This window comes from Phoenix dactylifera, chromosome 18 (assembly GCF_009389715.1).
Source record: "Phoenix dactylifera cultivar Barhee BC4 chromosome 18, palm_55x_up_171113_PBpolish2nd_filt_p, whole genome shotgun sequence".
Classification (NCBI taxonomy): Eukaryota; Viridiplantae; Streptophyta; class Magnoliopsida; order Arecales; family Arecaceae; genus Phoenix; species Phoenix dactylifera.
The window spans coordinates 7,321,523-7,342,755 of NC_052409.1; the positions used below are offsets into that span (position 1 = coordinate 7,321,523).

Consider the following 21,233-nt stretch of genomic DNA (forward strand, 5'->3'; position numbering starts at 1 on the left):
TTGTGCAATTCTTTGAATAGATTTTTGATTAAACCTGCAACTGCTCATACTAATTTGCAATGCCACACCCATCATGCCACAACATGCAAGGCCTGCCTAAATTACTCAATTTATAAATAGATATAATGAATGATATGGTATTTAGAAAATTTTAGTTAAATAAAAACTTTTCCTCCAAAATTATAAAATAATTTTTTGATACAGATCACTTATTGAGGGACAACTAGCTAAACCATACTCTTTCAGCTCTCAACCCATAACCTCATCCGAGCTACTCGGTGCCTGTAAAAATGCAAGTGAAAATAAAATGAGATAACACTAAAATAAGTAATCTTTACCTTTAATTAGATCGAGCATTTAAAGTACAAGAAACGTTATTTTGCATACAACATGATTCTTAACTAGAGTAAGTTTGCCAATTATTAAATTACTCAAGCATTTTTGTAATTTGAAACTTGAAATTTGGAAGATTTACTCAACATTCCCGATGGAGAATTGAGTGGCTCAGGTTCAATATGGTGTGTCAATATTTAGCTAGAGTTGAAATCTGATGAAGTTGAAGCGACACATTGTACCAACTTGATCAAATCCCGTTGCACACTCAATAATTGGGTCTAACTCTTGGAACCCCGCTATGCAGGTGATGGTAGAAGACTCAGGTTTAATTGTTACACAGAAACCATATAACGTTGACTGCTACAAATATCAAAAAAAAAAAAAAAAGATAGCCGAGGCGTCATTCGCACACAGGTAGCAGCGAAATGGTCGGAAAACTGAGGATTTACTGTGGAATTGAAAGAATTGTCCTTTGATTTATTTAAATGGTGCTCTAAGTCAAGGTTTTTTTTTTTTTTTTGGTTCAGCATTTCAGTTCGCCCCACAGCATTTTGGAGTTCAAAAAAACAAAAAAGAGTTTGATAGGAACATTATGCAGAGAATATTAATTTGTGATCAATTTAGCTGCTCGCTTCTGTGAGTATGGAGACTATAAGTAATAAATTTATCTCAATCTCAGTCCTCTTTCAATCAGTATTTCTATGACCTATAAATCCAAACGTGTTAACACTAAAGCGAAACATTTTGCTCGAAACAGAACAAAAGAAAAGGAAAAAAGCTTTCAAGCGACTTCGCAAAAGCAGCATCAAATAATAACCAGAGTAACCACTTATACAAAGATTTCAAATATAAATCAAAATTATTAATGCACGAAAAGGATCAGAAACGTGGATTTTAAAATATTCATGAAAATTGCCATGGCGGCTTTTATTATTGGTGAAATGGAGGTTGCATAATTCGCATACTAGACTGTGGCACCAACCTGGAGGGAGCTCCTAGCAATCTCTAGAGCATCCTCCACAGAAGATGTGCTTCTAAGCTTGGCTTTATCAATAACCGGCTGAGATTTAGCAAGTTGAGGAAGGAGTGCAAATTCCTGAAAAGTATGACAGAAAGCCATGAAGTTAGCTATTTTACAGAGGGGCCATACACATTTAATGGTCTCGAGTACCTAATTAAGTGAAATCAATTAATGATTGCTCAACGTTCAAAGATTTAAACATGTATTACATCACAGGTATGTCCAACTAAGAATGAGAGCTCATAGTTACCTCAGGGCTTCCGCTCTCAAGAAATATTCCTTTCAATCTGCTATCTGTAAGTGCAAATTATTCAAATGTCAATAAAAAATTTAAACCAAAATTAGAGAATGGATCAAATAGTGTTAACCAGAATCGAGCCAGAAATTGGCAATCTTTGGAGCAAAATTTCCAACTTCAATTGTATCACCAACTGCTTAAAGTAAAACACGAGACCAAGTTAATGGATGATGATGATGAGATCGTCTTTCAACTTCCAGATATGATATGCCAATTTTCAGTTAAAAACTCTCACCGTTATCTCCATAAAATTGCCACCAAACTTTCCTTGCACTTCCCTCATACTCAAAAACCCTTGAATAGAAGTATGGCAGATAGTCATATCTGGATTATATGCAAGACATCATATGAATACTGGGGAAAAATGGAACACCACATCAAAGAACATTATGCAAATCAGTGGGCTTCAGAGGAGTGAATAGAATTACGGTTGAGTATGGGCAGTTAGAAGTGTCTTAACACAATGTTGTGCTGATTTTCGAGCATGATCAACATGTTCCATTCGTGCCATACGGTTGTACATCTGTTCGGGAGAACTTCATCACTTTCTCGATGCTTTTAAATGAGGGAAAATCAAAAGCATGCTTTACCTTCAAAGGAAATGCTGCCACGTCTCCAACAGCAAAAACACCAGGTACACTTGTTCGGAAAAGGCTGTCAACCTGTGGGAAAAGGAAGACACTATCAGATCAATTATTACATTCTAATAGATGCTACTATAGGTGCAGATTTCAAAGTTTCAAATTTTAAAAAAATCATCCTATTTATAGTCGTTCTGGAAGCAGTATTCATGTATCATGAATCACACAAAAAAGCGTATTTACCGAACATCAAGTTTTCAGGAATGGTAAATAACAGAACCTTTGGCTTGATTGAATGTCAATAAGTTAGGAAGGAAAAAGGCATCCAAAATTAAACTAAAAGACTTGATAATTATATATATCTGCAAAATTGGTGAATCCTAAATGCATAAATTTACAAAAGCATGACAAAAATCCTTGGACCAGGCACCAACCTGTATTCCACCAACATCTGTGTTCAGCCCCACAACCTCAAAGGGGCTGACAACTGGCTTCGCACCAATCCCGACAATGACCTGCATTTGCGAGTGCATAAGATCATTTGAGTAACTTAGTTTTGAAATATTCACGTAAACATTTAATGAGACTGTAACTTAAATTTTCATTGGTTAAAGAAGATAGCAGCTGATAACATTTACTGAGATTGTGTACGATCAGGGAGGGGTTGACCAAACATGGAGATTGTGTATGATCAGGGGGGGTTGGAATTCTTTAAATCTATAAAAGAGGATAATACTCCTTTTACATGATGATTGAAATGTACATTCTTCTGTAGAAGCTGAGATTTACATCTTTGCATAATTACTAAAAGATCAGAAGGTAGAAAAGCAAATTTAAAAAACAAAATTATCTTCCACATAATACCCAGATACATTTCAAGATATATCCAAAACATTACTTGGGGACCATCACTATTAACTTGAACTCATATATTCCATTACAAGGTGTACCCGTAGCAATCCATGACCTCACTCAAATAGGCTAGCTGGAAGGTTATATTATCTGGGGTTCTTGGCCATGCTCAAGTACCCAAGACCTCTCCAAGCCACATCAAATGTAGGACTAAACACTAGTGCAATGTTAACTAAAAAAGCTACAATTTACTACCTGACTTTTGAATTGAAAAGATAGGAAATATCATAAAAGAAGAATTATTTTTTATCTTAAAAGGCATCATTAAAACTTATAAATTGCGCATGAAAAGTTTCCTATTTTATTTCAAGAATGAGAATTGGAATGCTCAAATCACATAACATGCCATGTTATTGAGGGAAGGGAACATATTAATGTTCAGATTCAGAATCAGAAATTTAGAAAGCCAAACTCTCCAGGGCAAAGTTAAGAGGCCAAATGATTACAAGCAACAAAAAGTGATACCGTGTCTGCTTCTATGATGGATCCATTTTTAAGAACAACAGTAGCCACTCTTCCATCAGGACCAGCTTCTATTTTGTCAATAAGAACTCCCTGATAGAAATAAAAAAGTTTTATTGAATAACGGTATCAATAGCTTCTGACAATCAACAAATATCATTATGATCTACAAAATGGTAAATTACCTTTGCAAACTGGATACCCTTTTTCTGATAAAGCTCTTCATATCTCCGAGCAAGAGAAGGTGTAAATAATCTTGGCATTATATGCTCCTCAGGAAATATCAGCTATGTAGTAAGTACAAAAACAAGAGCAATAATTAAAAAAAAAAATAAAAAGTAGCCTCTCGATGCCAATCATTATCCTTTTCATTTTAGATCTCATGCTACACTCAATCAGCCCCACAAAAGCAACATTTCATTAAAAAGAAAAAATAACAGAATAACATGCATATAAAGTCTGTGTATAGACAGTTGGAAACTAAATCAAGAGATAATGTCATGACCAGAACATAGTTGCATTTGCCAAAAAACAGTGAGCTGGAAAATGAAAAATCCAGCATTTTAAATCATGATCATTGTTAAAAACATATTTCATATAATAAAGAGGAAAAGACCGTCCAACAGCAAGTTCCTGTCGGACCAATTGACAGCCACATGATCCACTAATAAACAAGTCATACAACAAGAAAAGGAAGTGTAACCGTACAAGAATTGCAATTTAGACAAGTTATACTAGTTAGATTCTGATCAGGAAAGACAGCGCTATGCAAGTAAAATCTGACTTCAGATATTTGGAATACAACCAGCACCATACAGTTGCCAATGCAATGTTTTATGCACGTGTAAGTTCAAGTTCTACTGGAACAGCATCCAGCGATGCATGTTTTAGATGATTAGAAGGAATTATCTGTGTAGATGAGGTAAAATCATGTTAAGTGCTCAAAATGAGTTCAGAGATGCACTAAATTAGAAATTATAGTTCTCCAATCATAACTTTCCATGTCCTGTCTGAAAGTTTTAACAAGTGTATGTAACATTCCCTGCCAGTATTCAGGGATGTGTCATGGCCCAGTTGCTTTCTGAGCTAACTGATACTGACAAGAAATATTAATACAAAAAAAAATCAATGAGTAATGAATCTAAAGATACCATATTTGTCAGCCCTTGACTTTGCATAAATGTTTAAGTTTCTTAAAAACACAAATAACAAGTCATAAAACATTTGTCTAGACATTTTGTGTGTCATCTAACAATGTTTTTTTCCATGAACACATGATGCTATATGCTGAATTAGTAATGTCTAACAAGTTGGAATGGTAATTGACTTAAAAACTTTCAGAGGGGTCATTGCTTGGTGCAATGGCAAAAGGCTTAGGCTGACAAGCATAATGACACAGGTTCAAGTCCTAGGGAAGCCACTTTGTGCGAAAAAATGCCAAAAGTTAGGTCTATCTCTAGTTCACCCCTCCCAGGATCCCGAATTGCCAGGACCATAACAAGGTAATGGCCTAACTTTCCGCAAAAAAAATATAAACGATGCCAATTAATAAATACATTCTTACAGTTGTATCAAGGTTCCATCCAGCAGCTGCAGCAGCTACTTCCATGCCGATATAACCACCACCAATAATGGCAACCTTGTTGGCTCTTTCCTACAAAAACAGGTGACATGAACTAAGAAAGCAGGAAATAGATGTATATGTGTTAAGCAAAATCAGAAGTATGAGAACTTCTACTCCAAACTTGCAAGTAGGAAAAAAAAGGAGTAGGGTTGCCACAATTATGTCACCGTGTCCCACAGAGAATGCTATGAGGGGAAAAGAAGACTGATCTAAAATTTGAAATGACAACTCAGCATTTGCAGTTCTTTTCTCAGGTGATCGAACTCGAACCATTACAAAGTCGCACAAACATGGGTAACTAACTAGTTATGTTCATCCAAATTAAACATACAAAAACCCTGATGAAGTGCTATGATATACATCGATCATGTTCACTTTATTGACAAAGACTTAATCTAGCTCAAGCTATGATACCTAGACTCTCACGTTCAGATCCCAAAATCCATGTAATATATGTATCAAAGTGATACACATCAGACAATGGATACTTATCTTTTTTTTTCGACTATAGCTGTAGAAATTGGTAGAGAGTTTGAACCTTCCACAATGAGTTTGATCCAAGTATAAAGTCATTTATCTAAAATCCTTAAATAATTGGAAAGTTTGGAAAAGAAATATGCATATTGGGATATCTTAACAAATAATATCTTTAATTTTTATTTTATATAATATTTAAATATATTTTGTAGTTGAAATTATTTTTTCAATGTATCCCTTTATAATATTTAAACATATTTTGTAGTTGAAATTATTTTCTCAACATGTCCCTATATCTCTACTACTTTCTCTTGCAAAGTCAGACACTTGGACAGACATCCAAGTGTATCCATATCCATGCAACACTAGTTCAGAGAGAAAAGTGCCAGGTCCACTTACTATAAAAACATTCATGTATCTAAAATGGTAGTTGAATTATGCCATGCATATATGGGGAGAAAAAAGAAGTTTAGGTCATTGAAGATGAAGCTTTTATATCGTGGAAGCTTTTGAGTAGATTAATGGTTCAAGATCTTATTTCATATTTGTGACTAAATGAGGATTTCAGCAATAACAAAGTCTATACAGCTAATAGAGCCTTGAATGGAGACTGCTCTCAAACTGAATGACCTACCTTTGAAGTCTTGTAAAGTATCGGAATCTAACTAAATGGGAGGTCGTCAACCTGTTCAAAGATCTTTCAACTAGAAAGGATGTTCTCAGGTGAACTAATATGAGATGTCTGATGCTATCCTGAAAAGGAAATATGAAGCTACTAAACAATTTCAGACTAATCAATTAACAGCCACATATGATTTTCCCAAAGTCCAGACTATCAAATACGAGCATTAAAAAGTTGTAAGCCCTGACTAAATGCTCCTTTATAGGGAGGAACTTCATGGATTGAATTTTGATAGGACATGCATACTTAAACTTTTCAGGCAACACCAAGTCTGCTAGAGTTGGCATATTTGGAAGCAACTTGCCTCAATTTCCATGCACGACAAGAGTAATCAAATTTCCCAATGACCACTCTTCAACAAAGAGATTCTTAACCATCAATGAGGATATACCAGAATTGAAAGCCATAAAATTCTAATCCATAAGAAAAATTGGCGATACGGATATGAATCTCTAGACCCATCACATTCTGAAGAGCAGAAAAATTGATATACTTATAACATAACAAAATTCCCCTATAAATTACACCAATGACACATATTTTGAAAAGGTGGTAGAAAACAACAGCAATTAGTCAATTTCTACCGCAAGAGGTACTGAAACATGTACAGATGAATTATGTAGCTGTTTGTGCAACAAACATCTCATTTTCAAGAAACTGAAGGGCAAGAAACAAATATACCATATTGTCTACTTAATTGGAACCTCAAACATATAAGCAAACAATAGTGTTAACATGATCCTCATACATAATGTTCTTTTTCTGCCAGTAACAAAGATTAAGCAAGCCCTTTTCTGTACTGAACATATTATAAGTTTCACATAAGATGAAGTCATCCTAGTTTGCATCTACATACATACGACAAAGGATGTGGCTGTTACTTCACATAAATTATAACCAGCCAATGATTCTCAATGTTATATATAAGAACTACCAGATCAATCATAAGGGGATCCAAATAGTCGCAAGGCCAAAGGGACAAAAAACATATTAGCACCACAAATGAGATGCACAATAAAACATGCCTTAATAGATGATCAAAACTTTTAAAAGACAAATTCAGGAATCTCAACATTGAAATATATTCAAGAGATCCAGTAACACTAAAATTACTTGCAGAAGCGGCAGCAAATACCAGGGAAGACACTAGACTATCAGCATCAGCAACATCACGTATATAATGAACTCCTGGTAAACCTCCTCCAATCTTCTCTGGAAATCTGAAATCAAAGAACACCAACTACCTAAAAGTATGAATTCTGAAAACAAGTATTATTAAAAAGAAAGGCATAATATTAAATTTGTTGATCTTTCAGAATATCATTGGTCACCCATACACAGCACAAAAAGTATGAAATATGAATGCAACTAGTTTCATTTAAACATAATCAATAAGATGTTGGTACAGATTATCTCTAGGTGATGATTTTTGCATGAGAAAGCATTAAGTATCCACAGACATCAAAAAGCAAAGATGATCAACCATTTGCAGATACGACATCTCTGAAAGCTCTTTCCTAAAGCAAGAGGACTGAAAGTTTTCTTGCAGTTTTGCAAGAGAAGCAATTTTTTGGTTTAAATATCTTGAACTACACATCTTATTTGAACAACTCTATATAAACTATCAGTTTAATTAGAGGTGAGAGAAGCCTGATCTGACCAAAACATTTTTTGTTTCACATTCAAACTGTAGTTTAGGACCTTATGAGAAAAAAATTGAATTGTATATGTATTTCATATAAGGTAAACTGTAGTTCATAGAAAGGAATCTTAGTTAAAATGTACATCTGGAAATAATTATCACACTGTTAAAGCACAAGGTGCCTGCAGTCATGAAACAAATTTAAAAGGCCAACTGATAATTTATTTATTTGTATCTAATGTCAGAAATTGAAAATCAGGTTTCAAATTTCAATCTAGATCATTGGCATAATTTTTGGTCCTCAAAAGATTAAAAGAGACCCCTATACCAAGGCTTTCTTTAGACTCTTTTAGGCCAGCACAGTATTCTTTCCCAACAACTATAACTTCCAGGTTCATTTCAGGCTCCTCTCTGGCTCAAAATTACCTTGGACACGCACTAGTACCAATTCCAAAAGGTTTCTCATCAAGTTAAGAGCTGATTATACAACATTCTCAAGATTTCATCAATTATATCTTGATCCATAAAGTTGACTCTATGAGATAGGATGACGATTACTGATTAAAAATTTAATATAGGAAATACTGGCCTTGGTCAAAGTAGACAGGTCAGTGAAGTAAAATCACAAGATTGTGGGGAAGGACTAGATTAAACAACAAGGCAACTTCAAAATTAAAGAGTACTTTTAGATGCAAAGATGGAAGAGTGCATAAAAGGAAACTCGGTCATGCCACTGAAATAAGCATACACTAAAATTCAGCCACTAGTACTTCATTGGCTAGAGACCTACAAAATTCAAGCATCTATTTCAACAAAATCAGCATGAAAGCTAAAGCCTTTTGGATACTAAAGTCATGGCTCCTGATAATTTAGGAGAGAATCATACAAGAAAGATAAAATAAAAACATGTAAAAATATTTAATATTCTGTCCCATTAATTATATAGAGAATCTTGAAATTTTTCTTTTCTACTCAAATTTAAGTTGGATATCTTTCTATTATGCATAAAATCAAATTACTAACGAATGAAACTAGATATACATTTCACTAAATAAATAAACTTTCCATGGAAAACCATGGACCTAGGAAGAAAATGAAAAAGGAATAAACCGAAAGCTGTTACAATACCTTACTGCTGCACAACCTGTGGAAATTATAAGGGATCCATACTTCAAAAGTTTCCCCGATGATGTGGTCAAAGTTTGTTTCTTGACATCAAAGTCCACCGCTGGATCTTGATATAGCACCTTGAAAAGATAGACAAGATTGAATTATGGCCTGTCTACTCTGGAGCATTCCAAGAAACAAGGAGAACACAATGATAAAAGCTTAATCACATACTTGTAAGCCACCATGGAATCAGTCCATGTAAATGCAAGTGCATACATATGCACAAAAACTCATGCATATGAAACAAATTTTATAGACCCTCAGATCTATTATAGACTTACTTATTTCTTGTTCACAGATATATTATAATAAAAAACATATATTCGTGCATTTCCAGGTGAGTTAATACATTACATATGCAACTAGAGGAGCACTATAAGGGTGAATGCAGTAAATTCAACAATCCATGATGGGCCCCAACTTCCAGACATTACAGTGCAAATGAACTGGAGTGGCACAATCGGACATCAGCAAGAACTGAACAATTAGTTTTTGTTCTAGAATTAGGAACAATATCTAACCCATTTGTATTACACTGTGGATCAAGTAATTTGATTGAGGTTTTTGTTTTGACTCAACAGTCTATCAACTTTCTGCACCATATTGGGAATGACACAGGATAATACAGTTTAGGTTCAATCTTTCTACAAACAGACCTGAATCACTTGGAGATCAAGATCTGGGACCCTTACCTTGTCCTCTGATGTTTGAGTTGGTTCCCATTATGGCTCTATCCACATAGAAAACAAATATACTCAGCATATACAACATAAACTTCGAGTATACTAGAACCCCCATGTGATGCTTTTATATAGTGTGTGGGCAAACAGAATATCCACAAACTCCTTATAACAATATAAAACTAGTTACTTAAATATCCCCTCCTAAATCTCATGCTGATGTTATCTCTTCCTCAACATGAGCCACTTTATAAGAAGCCCCACTCCATGATGTAGCTGAGCCATCTACAAGTCTAGCTACTACTTCACAAAGTACTAAGCTTGCCTCCACCACCTGTAAGTCTGATGACTACTAAACAGAGAAAGGTGGGAATCCTTATCGCTAGGGATCTTCAAGCTGGCCTTTCCCTCAAAATTTCTGCGTCAGGTCTCCTAGGGAACTTCCCGAATGACTTGTCCAGCAACTCTAGGAACACCATATTCCATATTAAAAGAGAAAAATAAATTATCTCGACATAAGGCAGCTCAACCCTCCAATGGTACAGCATTGGAGATGAATTAAATTGTTGAAGAATGATAACATCTTTTGTTTTTGTGGCAGCCAACAAATCTTAACTCCCTCCTCTTTTCTACATTGAATTATTCATTCTTCCTCCATTATATTGAAGATTTGACATTTCTGTGAATTCACCCTAGAAATTCCATGTCAAAAAGCCTAGTCATGTTTTTCTCCAAAAGGAAAGAAAAGAAAAAAAGAAAGTCATGCTAAATGAATGAAAAGAGGCATCGACAATTCATTTAAGAAAAACAGATGAATTGCAGTAGACTATGTTGGGAATGTTCCTTGTCTTCAAAGCTGCCAGTGTTATAGCTGAATATTAGTGATCCCAATGTTCTCAAAGAGGATGTGTTTATTCTGACTCTAAATAGCATCCATAGGTAATCTCTATTCATATATTAAAGCATATTCATACTCTAATAGCATGGCTAACAAATAATTCAAACTGATTAAAATCAAAAGATCAAAGAAAGCAGAATAAGATCATTCCATATACCTCTATGCCATGCTCCTTGTACCACTCAGGGGTTTGTCTTTCGCCACCAGAACCAACGCAAGTATGAAAACCCTAATAGAACAAGAATTTGGAAATTTTGACAAGCGGCATTAGATTAAGACAAGATGATTAACATAAGATCCTATAACTTCATCAGAACACAAATTTATCTGTTTCACCCAATACTGAACACCACATAGACTGCTATAAAGTGATATTATCTTGGCTGTCACTTATGTCACAGCAATAACAAATCAGTTACCTCTATAGGCTCACAATTTCCTCTATGCACATGCTACAATAAAAAAGTTCTACCACTACCAAGAGTTAGCCAGTTCTTACAGGTAGGCGTGCTGGCTTCTTATCTGGAGGAAATAAGTAACCTTTTGTCAATGCTGGGCGTTCATATGGTGCAACGGCCTGCATGACCGCAAATGTTATAATACACAATTATAACAGATACTTTGATGAGTTACAACAGAAGATTGAAATCGACTGATTGAGAGGAGATTCCGAATAACCCACATAACTATTGATAAACATTATTAGATCATCTAAAATCAGAAAAGGATAGCTTCTTCTAAAATTAAACCCAGCTCTATCAAACAGAGTTGGATTACTTGATTTGTATGCAAATAGAAATTTAGCAGAAAACAAGCCCATTCGGCCGTATATAAAATAATTTACATTTCAAAACAAAATAACGGATATAGGACCATCTTTTTGTTTTTTTTTTCCGGCATAATATATATATATATATATATATATATATATATATATATATGCACCAAAATTTTACATTTTCCTGCATCCCCGCAGTAATCCAAGTGTTATATTTAATAAGCTAATAAAAAGCAGAAAAAAAATCTTAGCACAAAGATCTCCAAAAAGGAAAGAAGCGCAAATGGAAACACAGAGCTACCTCTTTGGAAACTATGCAGAGCCGACCATCGGCCATCCCATGTTCGACGAAAGTCCGAGCCGCATAGCCCGCCGCATTCCCTCCTCCAACTATCACAAACCTGAAAGATTCCAACTTCCGGCCGATCAAACGTGATCCTTTTCTTTCACGATCAAACTCAAAACATCAAAAGCTTCCAATCAATAACTCACTCGCGATTCTGATTGGCAAAAGTCGAAGACGCCGCGACCACAAGCGATCTACGGAAAGTGCCGATCGAAGGAGGGCAGCGGGGGATCCGTTTTAAAGATGAGGGATTGGATGGGCACAGGAAAGAGTTCCCCTGCCTCACGGCCCAGGAGGAAGGAGAGAGGGAGGCCGCCATTCGCCGGAGAACTGCCTCTAGGAGAAGGGAACGAAGATTAGGACTACGATTTAGAGAATCAGAGATCGGTAGAGAGATCTAGAGAGGAGAGTGGAGTGGACCTGAAGACATTCGAGAAATAGCGGTGGATCGCTCTATTTCTTCGATCTCGTTCTATATAATTCTTTAATTCTTCGGCTGGTTGATATATTTTTAATTATCTTTTAGTTTACTTTTGATTCGAATTCAGAGGATTTGGTGGTCGCTGGCTTTTGCAGGAGCCAAAGGTCAGAAGATGGCGCAGATGGGGCTGGCGGGGGGAAGGGAGAGACAGGATGACGACGCCAGCAGGCGAGCAATCGAATTAAAAATGTTGGGTTAACAAAATGGTTGCAAGTGGGTTAGGTCTGGTCCGGGTCTGCCTCATGTTGCACCGACTGAAGTTGTTTTTTTTTTTTTTTTTTTTTTTTTTTTTTAACATGGGCGCCATCACACGAGTATAACCAACAAAATCAAAAAAAAAAAAGTTGGCGGAAAAAAGAAAAAACAAATGCTTGGTTCCTCCCAAAAAGATTCTCCAGAATAATGAGCCGCAAAAAAAACGATCCAGTTAGCAGCATTGTTCGCCTTCCGATAGATATACATGGTTCTAAAGGAGCTACATCCTCTTGATAGCCTGTATATATCGCAAAGCAGTAATTGTCCGTCAACATCGTTGTGCTGATCTCGAATCTACTCGATCATCGTAGTCAAATCTTTTTCAAGATGAATGCAGTCCGCATCCAAAATAAACCTCGCATAGTTAATACTTTTTGATGCAGTTCTTAGCTCTGCTCCAGTAACAGTAATGTTGTAGCCGGCTCTCCAACCGCTACCCCAGCAACGCTGAAGTTCGGGTCTAAACTTTTTAACTCGATTTGGCACGTTCAAATTTCACCGCCAAGCACAAAACAATAAATGAGACGCGTCCGGTATATCATGTTTGGATTGACTCTTCACTCTTATTGCTCATGCTAAGTCTAGATTTTGGTGTCGTTTAACATCGTTTTGCTTATAGATCCACCACGAACAAGGCCATGCATTATCTTCCGACTACATGACCTCAATGGCTTCAATGAAAGAGAAGATTATGCTAACAAAATATTGAACGAATATTTAGATTAGACTGCAAAATCTTTTCGCAAAAAAAAAAAAGTTTTGACCAATCTATTTCAAGGCTTAGATGATAAAATTCAGTGTTGATTGCTAAATATCTTGCGGCTAGATAACCTCAACGGCTTCAATGAAGTGAAAATGATGCTAAAGAATTCAAAGGAATGCTTGGATTGAACCTTTTAAAAGTTGTCGTGTCATAAAACTCATGCAATTGCCCATATTCATTCATTAGATTTTTATGTCTTCTCGACAATACGTCATTGTTTTATTTTAGTTGTATATGCTCCGCTCATAAGTCCTGAATTTGTAATAGTCCTCGTCTTCAAAGTTCGCATCTTTAGTTTCTAAATTAAATTTATTTTTTACTCGATTAATGCCAAAGGTAGCATCCTCCTCTTTCTGATTCATGTTGCTCCGGAACTCCAGAGTCTAGCAATCCCAGATGACTCTCCTTCTTGACCTAAAATAACATCAACAAATGATCTCACATACTGGTGATCGCCGAGTTCATGGCCATCTCCGGCAAGAGGACAAATCTAGTAGCATATAGATTGATTTTGACCAAATCTAAACAGCTTCTATCCAATTGTAACCCTTCTTTTTGAGCATTGTGAACTTGATGTCCCAATCATAAGGCAGATACAAAAGTCAGATCTATATTCTAATGAATAACTCTTTGTGGCCATCACTTACATTTTTTAATTTTTAATTAATTACTCTAGCTTATTAGATAGACAAAGCCAATACCTTATGGAAATAAGTATGGTACAGGTAATAATCTTGATCTTGACCTTGATGAAGCACAAGCCAGGGATAGTAGGGCTTGTTCAACTTATGACAGCCTAAGCCATTAGGTTCTTCTTGTCTTTTGGTAATCGTAACGCATAATGTATCCATTATATGCACACTAAGAAAAGATATTATGTATCTATATGATAGAAACATATTTTATTCTTAGTGTTTATTAAAAAATTAGATATGTTCTAGAGCTTTCGATTTTTCTGGCATTTTATTAACGAAATATTAAATTAAAAATATAGAAAGCACCTCATGTATATCTCTACCAAGGAAAGTTGATAGAATGTTATAGCATTCAACATGATTATATTAATTATATCTTGGGTGGAAAGCTCCGTAGATATTCCCCATCCTTGTTGGATAAGTAACTTTGTGATGAAGTTTCTCATAATAATCTTGCAGGAGACTTCTCATTTGCATAGAGAGGCTACTTCAGCGATCATTTATTAATTAGTCTAAATGTTCATCAACCTTGTATGAGTTTATATGATTAATTTGTAATTAGCCTCCAGTATTTTTCCTCGTAAAAATGAAAGTATATAGAGTAAGATACGTCGTCTTGATATCAGGCTTCATACCAAATATATATACACTCTCCATACTATATATCGGAATCTAGCTCGGTACGTTATGGTGTACCATGATATTGAAATTTTTTTTTTACTAAATAATATTAAGAATTGTTGTAAAAATATATAATAGGGGAAGATAAAAGCTGGTTGAAGAAGGCCAGCCTCACAATTTCAGCCCAAGCCAATTTCAGCCCAATACCATCCTAGCCCAACCAACCTTACAAAAAAAACCGAAAAAAAAAAACAGAAAGAAGAAGCTTCTCGAATCCAGAAATGAGAACCAGTTTAAAATTTCAAGGAAAAGAAAAGTTGGAGAAGCCTCTAGAATCGGTTGAGCGCGCAAATGGTAACGGGGGAAAGAAGAACCTAGAACCCCAACCACCAGTTCTATAAATTCTCCTATCGCTCGCCCTTCTCCTCGCGTAGCGGTCGCAAGAGAGAAAAAAAATCTCCTTCTCCAAAGCTCGTTGCTCTCAATTCTCTCTCTCCTCCTTGTTCTTTTGGGAGCTGGCAATGGCGGATGTGCAGATGGGAGAGGCCGAGACCTTCGCCTTCCAGGCGGAGATCAACCAGCTTCTGAGCCTCATCATCAACACCTTCTACTCCAACAAGGAGATCTTCCTCCGAGAACTCATCAGCAACTCCTCTGATGTATGATTGCTTTCTCCAATTCTACAATATTTGCTGAATTCTTTTCTTTGTTTTATGATTCTGACTGGATTTTGGGGTTGTGGATTCGTTGGGGTTTTGTAGGCGTTGGACAAGATTCGGTATGAGAGCCTGACGGACAAGAGCAAGCTGGACGCCCAGCCGGAGCTGTTCATCCGGCTGGTGCCGGATAAGGCCAACAAGACGCTCTCCATCATCGACAGTGGGGTCGGCATGACCAAAGCCGGTAAGATGCTGTCAGCTCTACACCCTATGTTCTGTTCTTTTTAATGCGCTTATTTTGGTTGAATTTACGATTTCTGTGGTATTTTCTGGGTTCCAATCTGGTTGTTTCCTTTGGGTTCATGTATGATGTGTACTTATAACTTTCCATACGAAGGATTAGCTGAATTATGCTTGTGAAATCAAATTAATCCTGACTTATATGATTGATAAGTTTTGTAATTATTGTTTTAGGAATGTAAATGGATTTTTGATGTAACACTCATGAATTGTGCCAGTTAATTATAAATGGACTTCTTGTTGGAATTGTTTGTTATTGCTGTTCCTCTTGTGCGGTTTGCTTTTTCTTCTTCTTTTCTTCTTTTTTTTTTTTTCCTTTTTCTTTCTCATGATTTGATATGTGCGTATATCGATGGATCGGGAATTAACGCTTAAGCTTTTTGAAAATTATTCTTATTTTTGGGGTTTTTGATAAATTCTCAGCATTATACAATTGATTGAATCATAAGGTTGTGCCTCCAGATTTTTCTAGCCAAGTCATTCTAAACTTGTGAGAGTGGTGAAATTGAGTTGTTGTTTAGCTGGTTTTCGAAAATGTCTTTCATGTTATGTAAAACAGAGCAAACCAAGAAGCATATGAAAATAATGAGTTTTGCATGCATTGTTCTACCATTTTCCATTTAGTCTGGTGTGTTACTCTGATGGATTCCGTAACCAAGAGAAGCTATATTAATTGACATTAAAGTGCATTATATCGTTGAATAATACATGCAGCAGAAAAATAGTTTACTGAATTTTATGGGATGCTGTTGTACTTTGCTCTGATTATGATATGCTAATTGGATAAATGGCTTGTGGATTGATTGATGGTATCATCAACCTTCTCACTTTTGGGTTTGTCTGGTGCTAGACCTTGTGAACAATTTGGGCACCATTGCAAGGTCCGGAACCAAGGAGTTCATGGAAGCATTACAAGCTGGTGCTGATGTGAGCATGATTGGTCAATTTGGTGTTGGGTTCTACTCTGCTTACTTGGTTGCTGAGAAGGTTGTTGTCACAACCAAGCACAACGATGATGAGCAGTACATTTGGGAGTCTCAGGCTGGTGGTTCCTTCACTGTCACCAGGGATGTGAGTGGCGAGCAGCTTGGCAGGGGAACCAAGATCACCCTCTACCTCAAGGAAGATCAGGTAAAAGACAAGTCCCTTTCTTTCTTATCTCCATGTATCGACCCTTCTTTATCTATATTTTTGGTGATCATCATTATTTAATGATAATGATAAATTTCCCTGCAGCTTGAATACTTGGAAGAGAGGAGGCTTAAGGATCTGGTTAAGAAGCACTCTGAGTTCATTAGCTACCCTATCTACCTCTGGACGGAGAAGACGACGGAGAAGGAGATTAGCGATGATGAGGATGAGGAAACCAAGAAGGAACAGGAAGGTGATGTTGAAGAGGTTGATGAGGAAAAGGAGACAAAATCTAAGAAGAAGAAAGTGAAGGAGGTCTCACATGAGTGGTCCCTTGTCAACAAGCAGAAGCCCATCTGGCTACGCAAGCCTGAGGAGATCACCAAGGAGGAATATGCCTCCTTCTACAAGAGCTTGACTAATGACTGGGAGGACCACCTCGCCGTCAAGCACTTCTCGGTTGAGGGGCAACTTGAGTTCAAGGCTATCCTCTTCGTGCCGAGGAGGGCTCCTTTTGACCTTTTCGACACGAGGAAGAAGATGAACAACATCAAGCTCTACGTCCGGAGGGTATTCATCATGGACAATTGTGAGGAGCTCATCCCAGAGTATCTTGGATTTGTGAAAGGTGTCGTGGATTCAGATGATCTCCCTCTCAACATCTCCCGTGAAATGCTTCAGCAGAACAAGATTCTGAAGGTTATCCGGAAGAACCTGGTGAAGAAGTGCATTGAACTCTTCACCGAGATTGCTGAGAATAAGGAAGACTACAACAAGTTCTATGAGGCCTTCTCAAAGAACCTGAAGCTGGGTATCCATGAGGACAGCCAGAACAGGGCTAAGCTGGCAGATCTCCTCCGCTTCCACTCCACAAAGAGTGGTGATGAGATGACCAGCTTGAAAGACTATGTGACCAGGATGAAGGAGGGGCAGAAGGACATCTACTACATTACCGGTGAAAGCAAGAAGGCTGTCGAGAACTCTCCCTTCTTGGAGAAGCTCAAGAAGAAGGGCTATGAAGTCCTGTTCATGGTGGATGCCATTGATGAGTATGCAGTTGGGCAGCTCAAGGAATATGATGGCAAGAAGCTTGTCTCAGCAACAAAGGAAGGTCTCAAGCTTGAGGAGAGTGAGGATGAGAAGAAGAAAAAGGAGGAAAAAAAGGCTGCTTTCGAGAGCCTTTGCAAGGTCATGAAGGACATTTTGGGCGACAAGGTTGAGAAGGTGGTGGTGTCGGATAGAATTGTAGATTCCCCTTGCTGCTTGGTTACTGGTGAGTATGGATGGACCGCCAACATGGAGAGGATTATGAAGGCTCAGGCCTTGAGGGACAATGGCATGAGCTCATACATGTCGAGCAAGAAGACAATGGAGATCAACCCGGAGAATGGAATCATGGAGGAGCTGAGGAAGAGGGCAGAAGCTGACAAGAACGACAAGTCGGTGAAGGACCTGGTGCTGCTTCTGTTTGAGACTGCCCTCCTGACATCTGGGTTCAGTTTGGAGGATCCCAACACCTTTGCTGGGAGGATTCACCGAATGTTGAAGCTGGGCTTGAGCATTGATGAAGATGAAGCGGCCGGCGACGGCGATACCGATTTGCCTGATCTGGAGGAGGATGGCAACGAGGAGAGCAAGATGGAAGAGGTCGATTAGGAATTTGAGGTTTTCATACCACAGATGTTTGATAATGTGTCTTTAGGTGAAGAATCTGAATCAGGTTAAATTAGGTGTTATCTGAGTCGTCCCCTCTCTGTTTTCTTTCCCTTCTCTTCTTTGTTGTTTCTTAGAATGTGCGCTGCTGATGTAAGTTTTGGTTGCGTTGTGCATTTGGACCGATGAGGTAATGATCATATTTTTCTGTAATATGCTTCTGGATTCCTCTTACCTTCTCATGCTCGAAGCTTTTCAATTTTACTATTTTTGTTGTTTCTGCGAGTAGCTGCAATGTGTTGGAATGCTGTAGAACAGGTTTCTCTGAACAATTAATCTGCAGGCTTAAGTGGATCAAAGAGAAGAAAAACAAAAGATGGAAAACGTACTGTGGAGGGTTGTGCATCTGGCAAGTAATAGTTGTAATTTCTCGCAATGATGCATTTGGGGTTCCTCCTCCTTCTTCCACCCAGTGGTCGAAGAATTCTGCATCCGTGCCTGATATTATTTGACACTCTTTTCATAGCATTAAATTTAAATCACTTGGATGACAGCTCTGGATAATTCATTTAGAGATTTGAAGTTATCAAGTTGCAGGAGTTGTTTCTCGAGCAAAGTAGTTACTCAGTCCATGCATAGCGTGTGGATCGACCCATTCATTGGCATTCTCTATAGTTAAAACATCATGCCGTACTCTTAAACCGTTTGTATGTATGTAGGACCTCAAGGCAGCAGAAAGTGAATATTATAATGTTGGGCAAAGCTGATACTTTATGTCAGGGTAATTATAATCAAACCACAATCTCATTCATAATTGTCATAATTTTGAGTCAAACTTGCAATAAAACTAATGCTGTAAGCTTGTGCATCTACTTTTAAGTTATTTGTTTGGTTCTCTTTTGTTGGTTTAACAGGTGAATCTTAATTACAATTCTCAATATCAGATCTGAAGATAACTGCTATCATCAGATGTTTGACAGCCGTGGTCTTAAAGGTGAGTCCATCATCCGGTGGGTAAGATTTGGTGAATTGGTTGAACCCTTCAGTTGTAGCATCAGAATTTGGTTGACATCCAGTGTTGCTGTGATTTTTCCTGTGTACCGAAATTTATGGATAAGTTTTAGATCGAGAATTCAGTCGTCTGTGATTTTTCTGGGGAATGAATTGGTGCACGGAGCTGTTTTTTTTTTTTTTTTTTTTGGTCAAATCGGCATTTTATTTCATATAACTCTAGCGTGAATACAATCCTCCGGGTCAAGTGAAAATAAACAGTACAACGAGTATGAAATGTATGCTAAACTTGTCCAAATGACCTCTCTGGAATGCCGGACAATATAAGTGGCGACCAGTTTGCTGCACTGTTCGCCTCCCGATACACATGAGCTATTTAACAAGAGGTCAGCTCCCGCACCAACCTATGGGTGTCCTGTATCAATAGGTGACTATCCCCATACCTGTCTGCTCTCCGGATCCAGTCAATCACTGTGGAGGAATTACACTCGAGAAATAGGCTGTCAGCCTCCAACACCCGTCTCGCATACAAAATATCCTTCGAGGATGCCCGTAGCTCCGCTCCCACTGTGGTCAGACCTGGTGTGCTCCCCCATCCGGCTGCAATAAATCTACCACTATCGTCCCTGATCACATCACCTACACCTTCAGAGGCACCATCTCCCGCCATGCCTTTATCAAAATTTACCTTAAGATAACCAGAAGGTGGGGGTACCCAAGAGAAATAAATAAACCTGGATGCTGAGACAGCGGTACAGGTACCCCAGATATCCTTGGCCCTCCCAAGTAAGATCAATGTGGCCAACATAGTAACCTTCGTTGTACGCCGCAGGGCTCTGTCCATCACAACCCGTGGGGACGACCTCCTGCCCTCAAACAGATGGTTGTTCCTGTCCAGCCATATATGATAGGCCAAGTAAGCAACCACGATCCCCGTTTCTACAATGCTAGGCCTTTAGAGGGAATCGCTCAGATACCGAAGCAACTCCTCCACCAACTCCCACAGCAAAGAGAGTGGCATAGGTGAATATCTCCAGATCCACATAGCTGTAGGGAACTGAAGAAGTACATGATTGATGATCTCCTCAGCGTTCGGACATACCTCACATAGCAAAGTCATCCGCATCTCCCGCCTGGCAAACACACTCCTAGTCGGTAGGCAGCCCCAAGCCACCTTCCAAAGGAAAAATGCTACTCGGGGATGCACTTTCATCCTCCAGATCCATCCACCCTCAATCTACTTGTCTGGCTCCCTGCTGGTCCAAGCATAAAGATCTCTGGCACGTACCCTCAACCGGCCTGATGGCATCCAAACCAATCTATCTAGCTCCACCCGTGAAGAAATCGGTAAGGCCAAAATCCTCTCTACCAATTGCTCCCCAAAAGCCTCCCGGATCATACCCTCATTCCATCTTTCCTTACCGAAAACTAGCAAGTCGCATATCCTGTGTCCCACCAACCTGCTCGAGTCCACCATCGTCGGTAATCTACTGATCGATAACTCAATCACCCAGCTATCCTCAAGAACATCAATAGAAGTCCCGTCCCCAATAGCCCATTAGATCGCCGAGAGCACCAATGGAGCTCTAACACAAATTTCCCTCCAAATAGGGGAGTGATGACGTCCTGCCCGGACATCAGCCGACAAGGTGCCATACTTGGCCCTCATCAAGGAGGACCATATACTATTGGGCTCCAACAAGAAACTGGCTGCGAGCCGCATCGCCGATGCCTCCCGTCTCACCACTAGTGATGGC

The 21,233-nt window shown here is 38.1% G+C and overlaps 2 protein-coding genes across 3 annotated transcripts; one reads left to right on the forward strand and one right to left on the reverse strand.

Moving 5' to 3' along the window:
- Positions 1-101: 101 nt before the first annotated feature.
- On the reverse strand, positions 102-12,547 carry LOC103715799 (monodehydroascorbate reductase 5, chlorplastic). Of its 2 annotated transcripts, none has more exons than XM_008803557.4 (18): positions 12,328-12,547; positions 12,054-12,237; positions 11,863-11,962; positions 11,283-11,360; positions 10,941-11,012; positions 9,164-9,282; positions 7,529-7,613; positions 5,175-5,264; positions 3,796-3,897; positions 3,614-3,703; positions 2,671-2,751; positions 2,246-2,317; positions 2,084-2,178; positions 1,891-1,979; positions 1,726-1,788; positions 1,608-1,651; positions 1,319-1,432; positions 102-282 (listed from the first exon to the last, which is right to left on the reverse strand). In XM_008803557.4, exons 1-18 carry the CDS (start codon positions 12,335-12,337, stop codon positions 250-252), a joined length of 1,521 nt encoding a protein of 506 aa, XP_008801779.2. In that variant the 5' UTR covers positions 12,338-12,547; the 3' UTR covers positions 102-249. The 2 variants fall into 2 exon arrangements, with proteins under 2 accessions (XP_008801779.2, XP_008801778.2); XM_008803556.4 differs by having other exon boundaries at positions 12,054-12,243.
- Positions 12,548-15,131: 2,584 nt separating this feature from the next.
- Positions 15,132-18,729, forward strand: LOC103715800 (heat shock protein 83). The gene is made up of 4 exons (XM_008803558.4): positions 15,132-15,381; positions 15,484-15,625; positions 16,532-16,812; positions 16,918-18,729. The coding sequence occupies exons 1-4, from the start codon at positions 15,244-15,246 to the stop codon at positions 18,466-18,468; spliced, it is 2,112 nt and encodes a 703-aa protein (XP_008801780.1). The 5' UTR covers positions 15,132-15,243; the 3' UTR covers positions 18,469-18,729.
- The last annotated feature ends 2,504 nt before the right edge of the window (positions 18,730-21,233 follow it).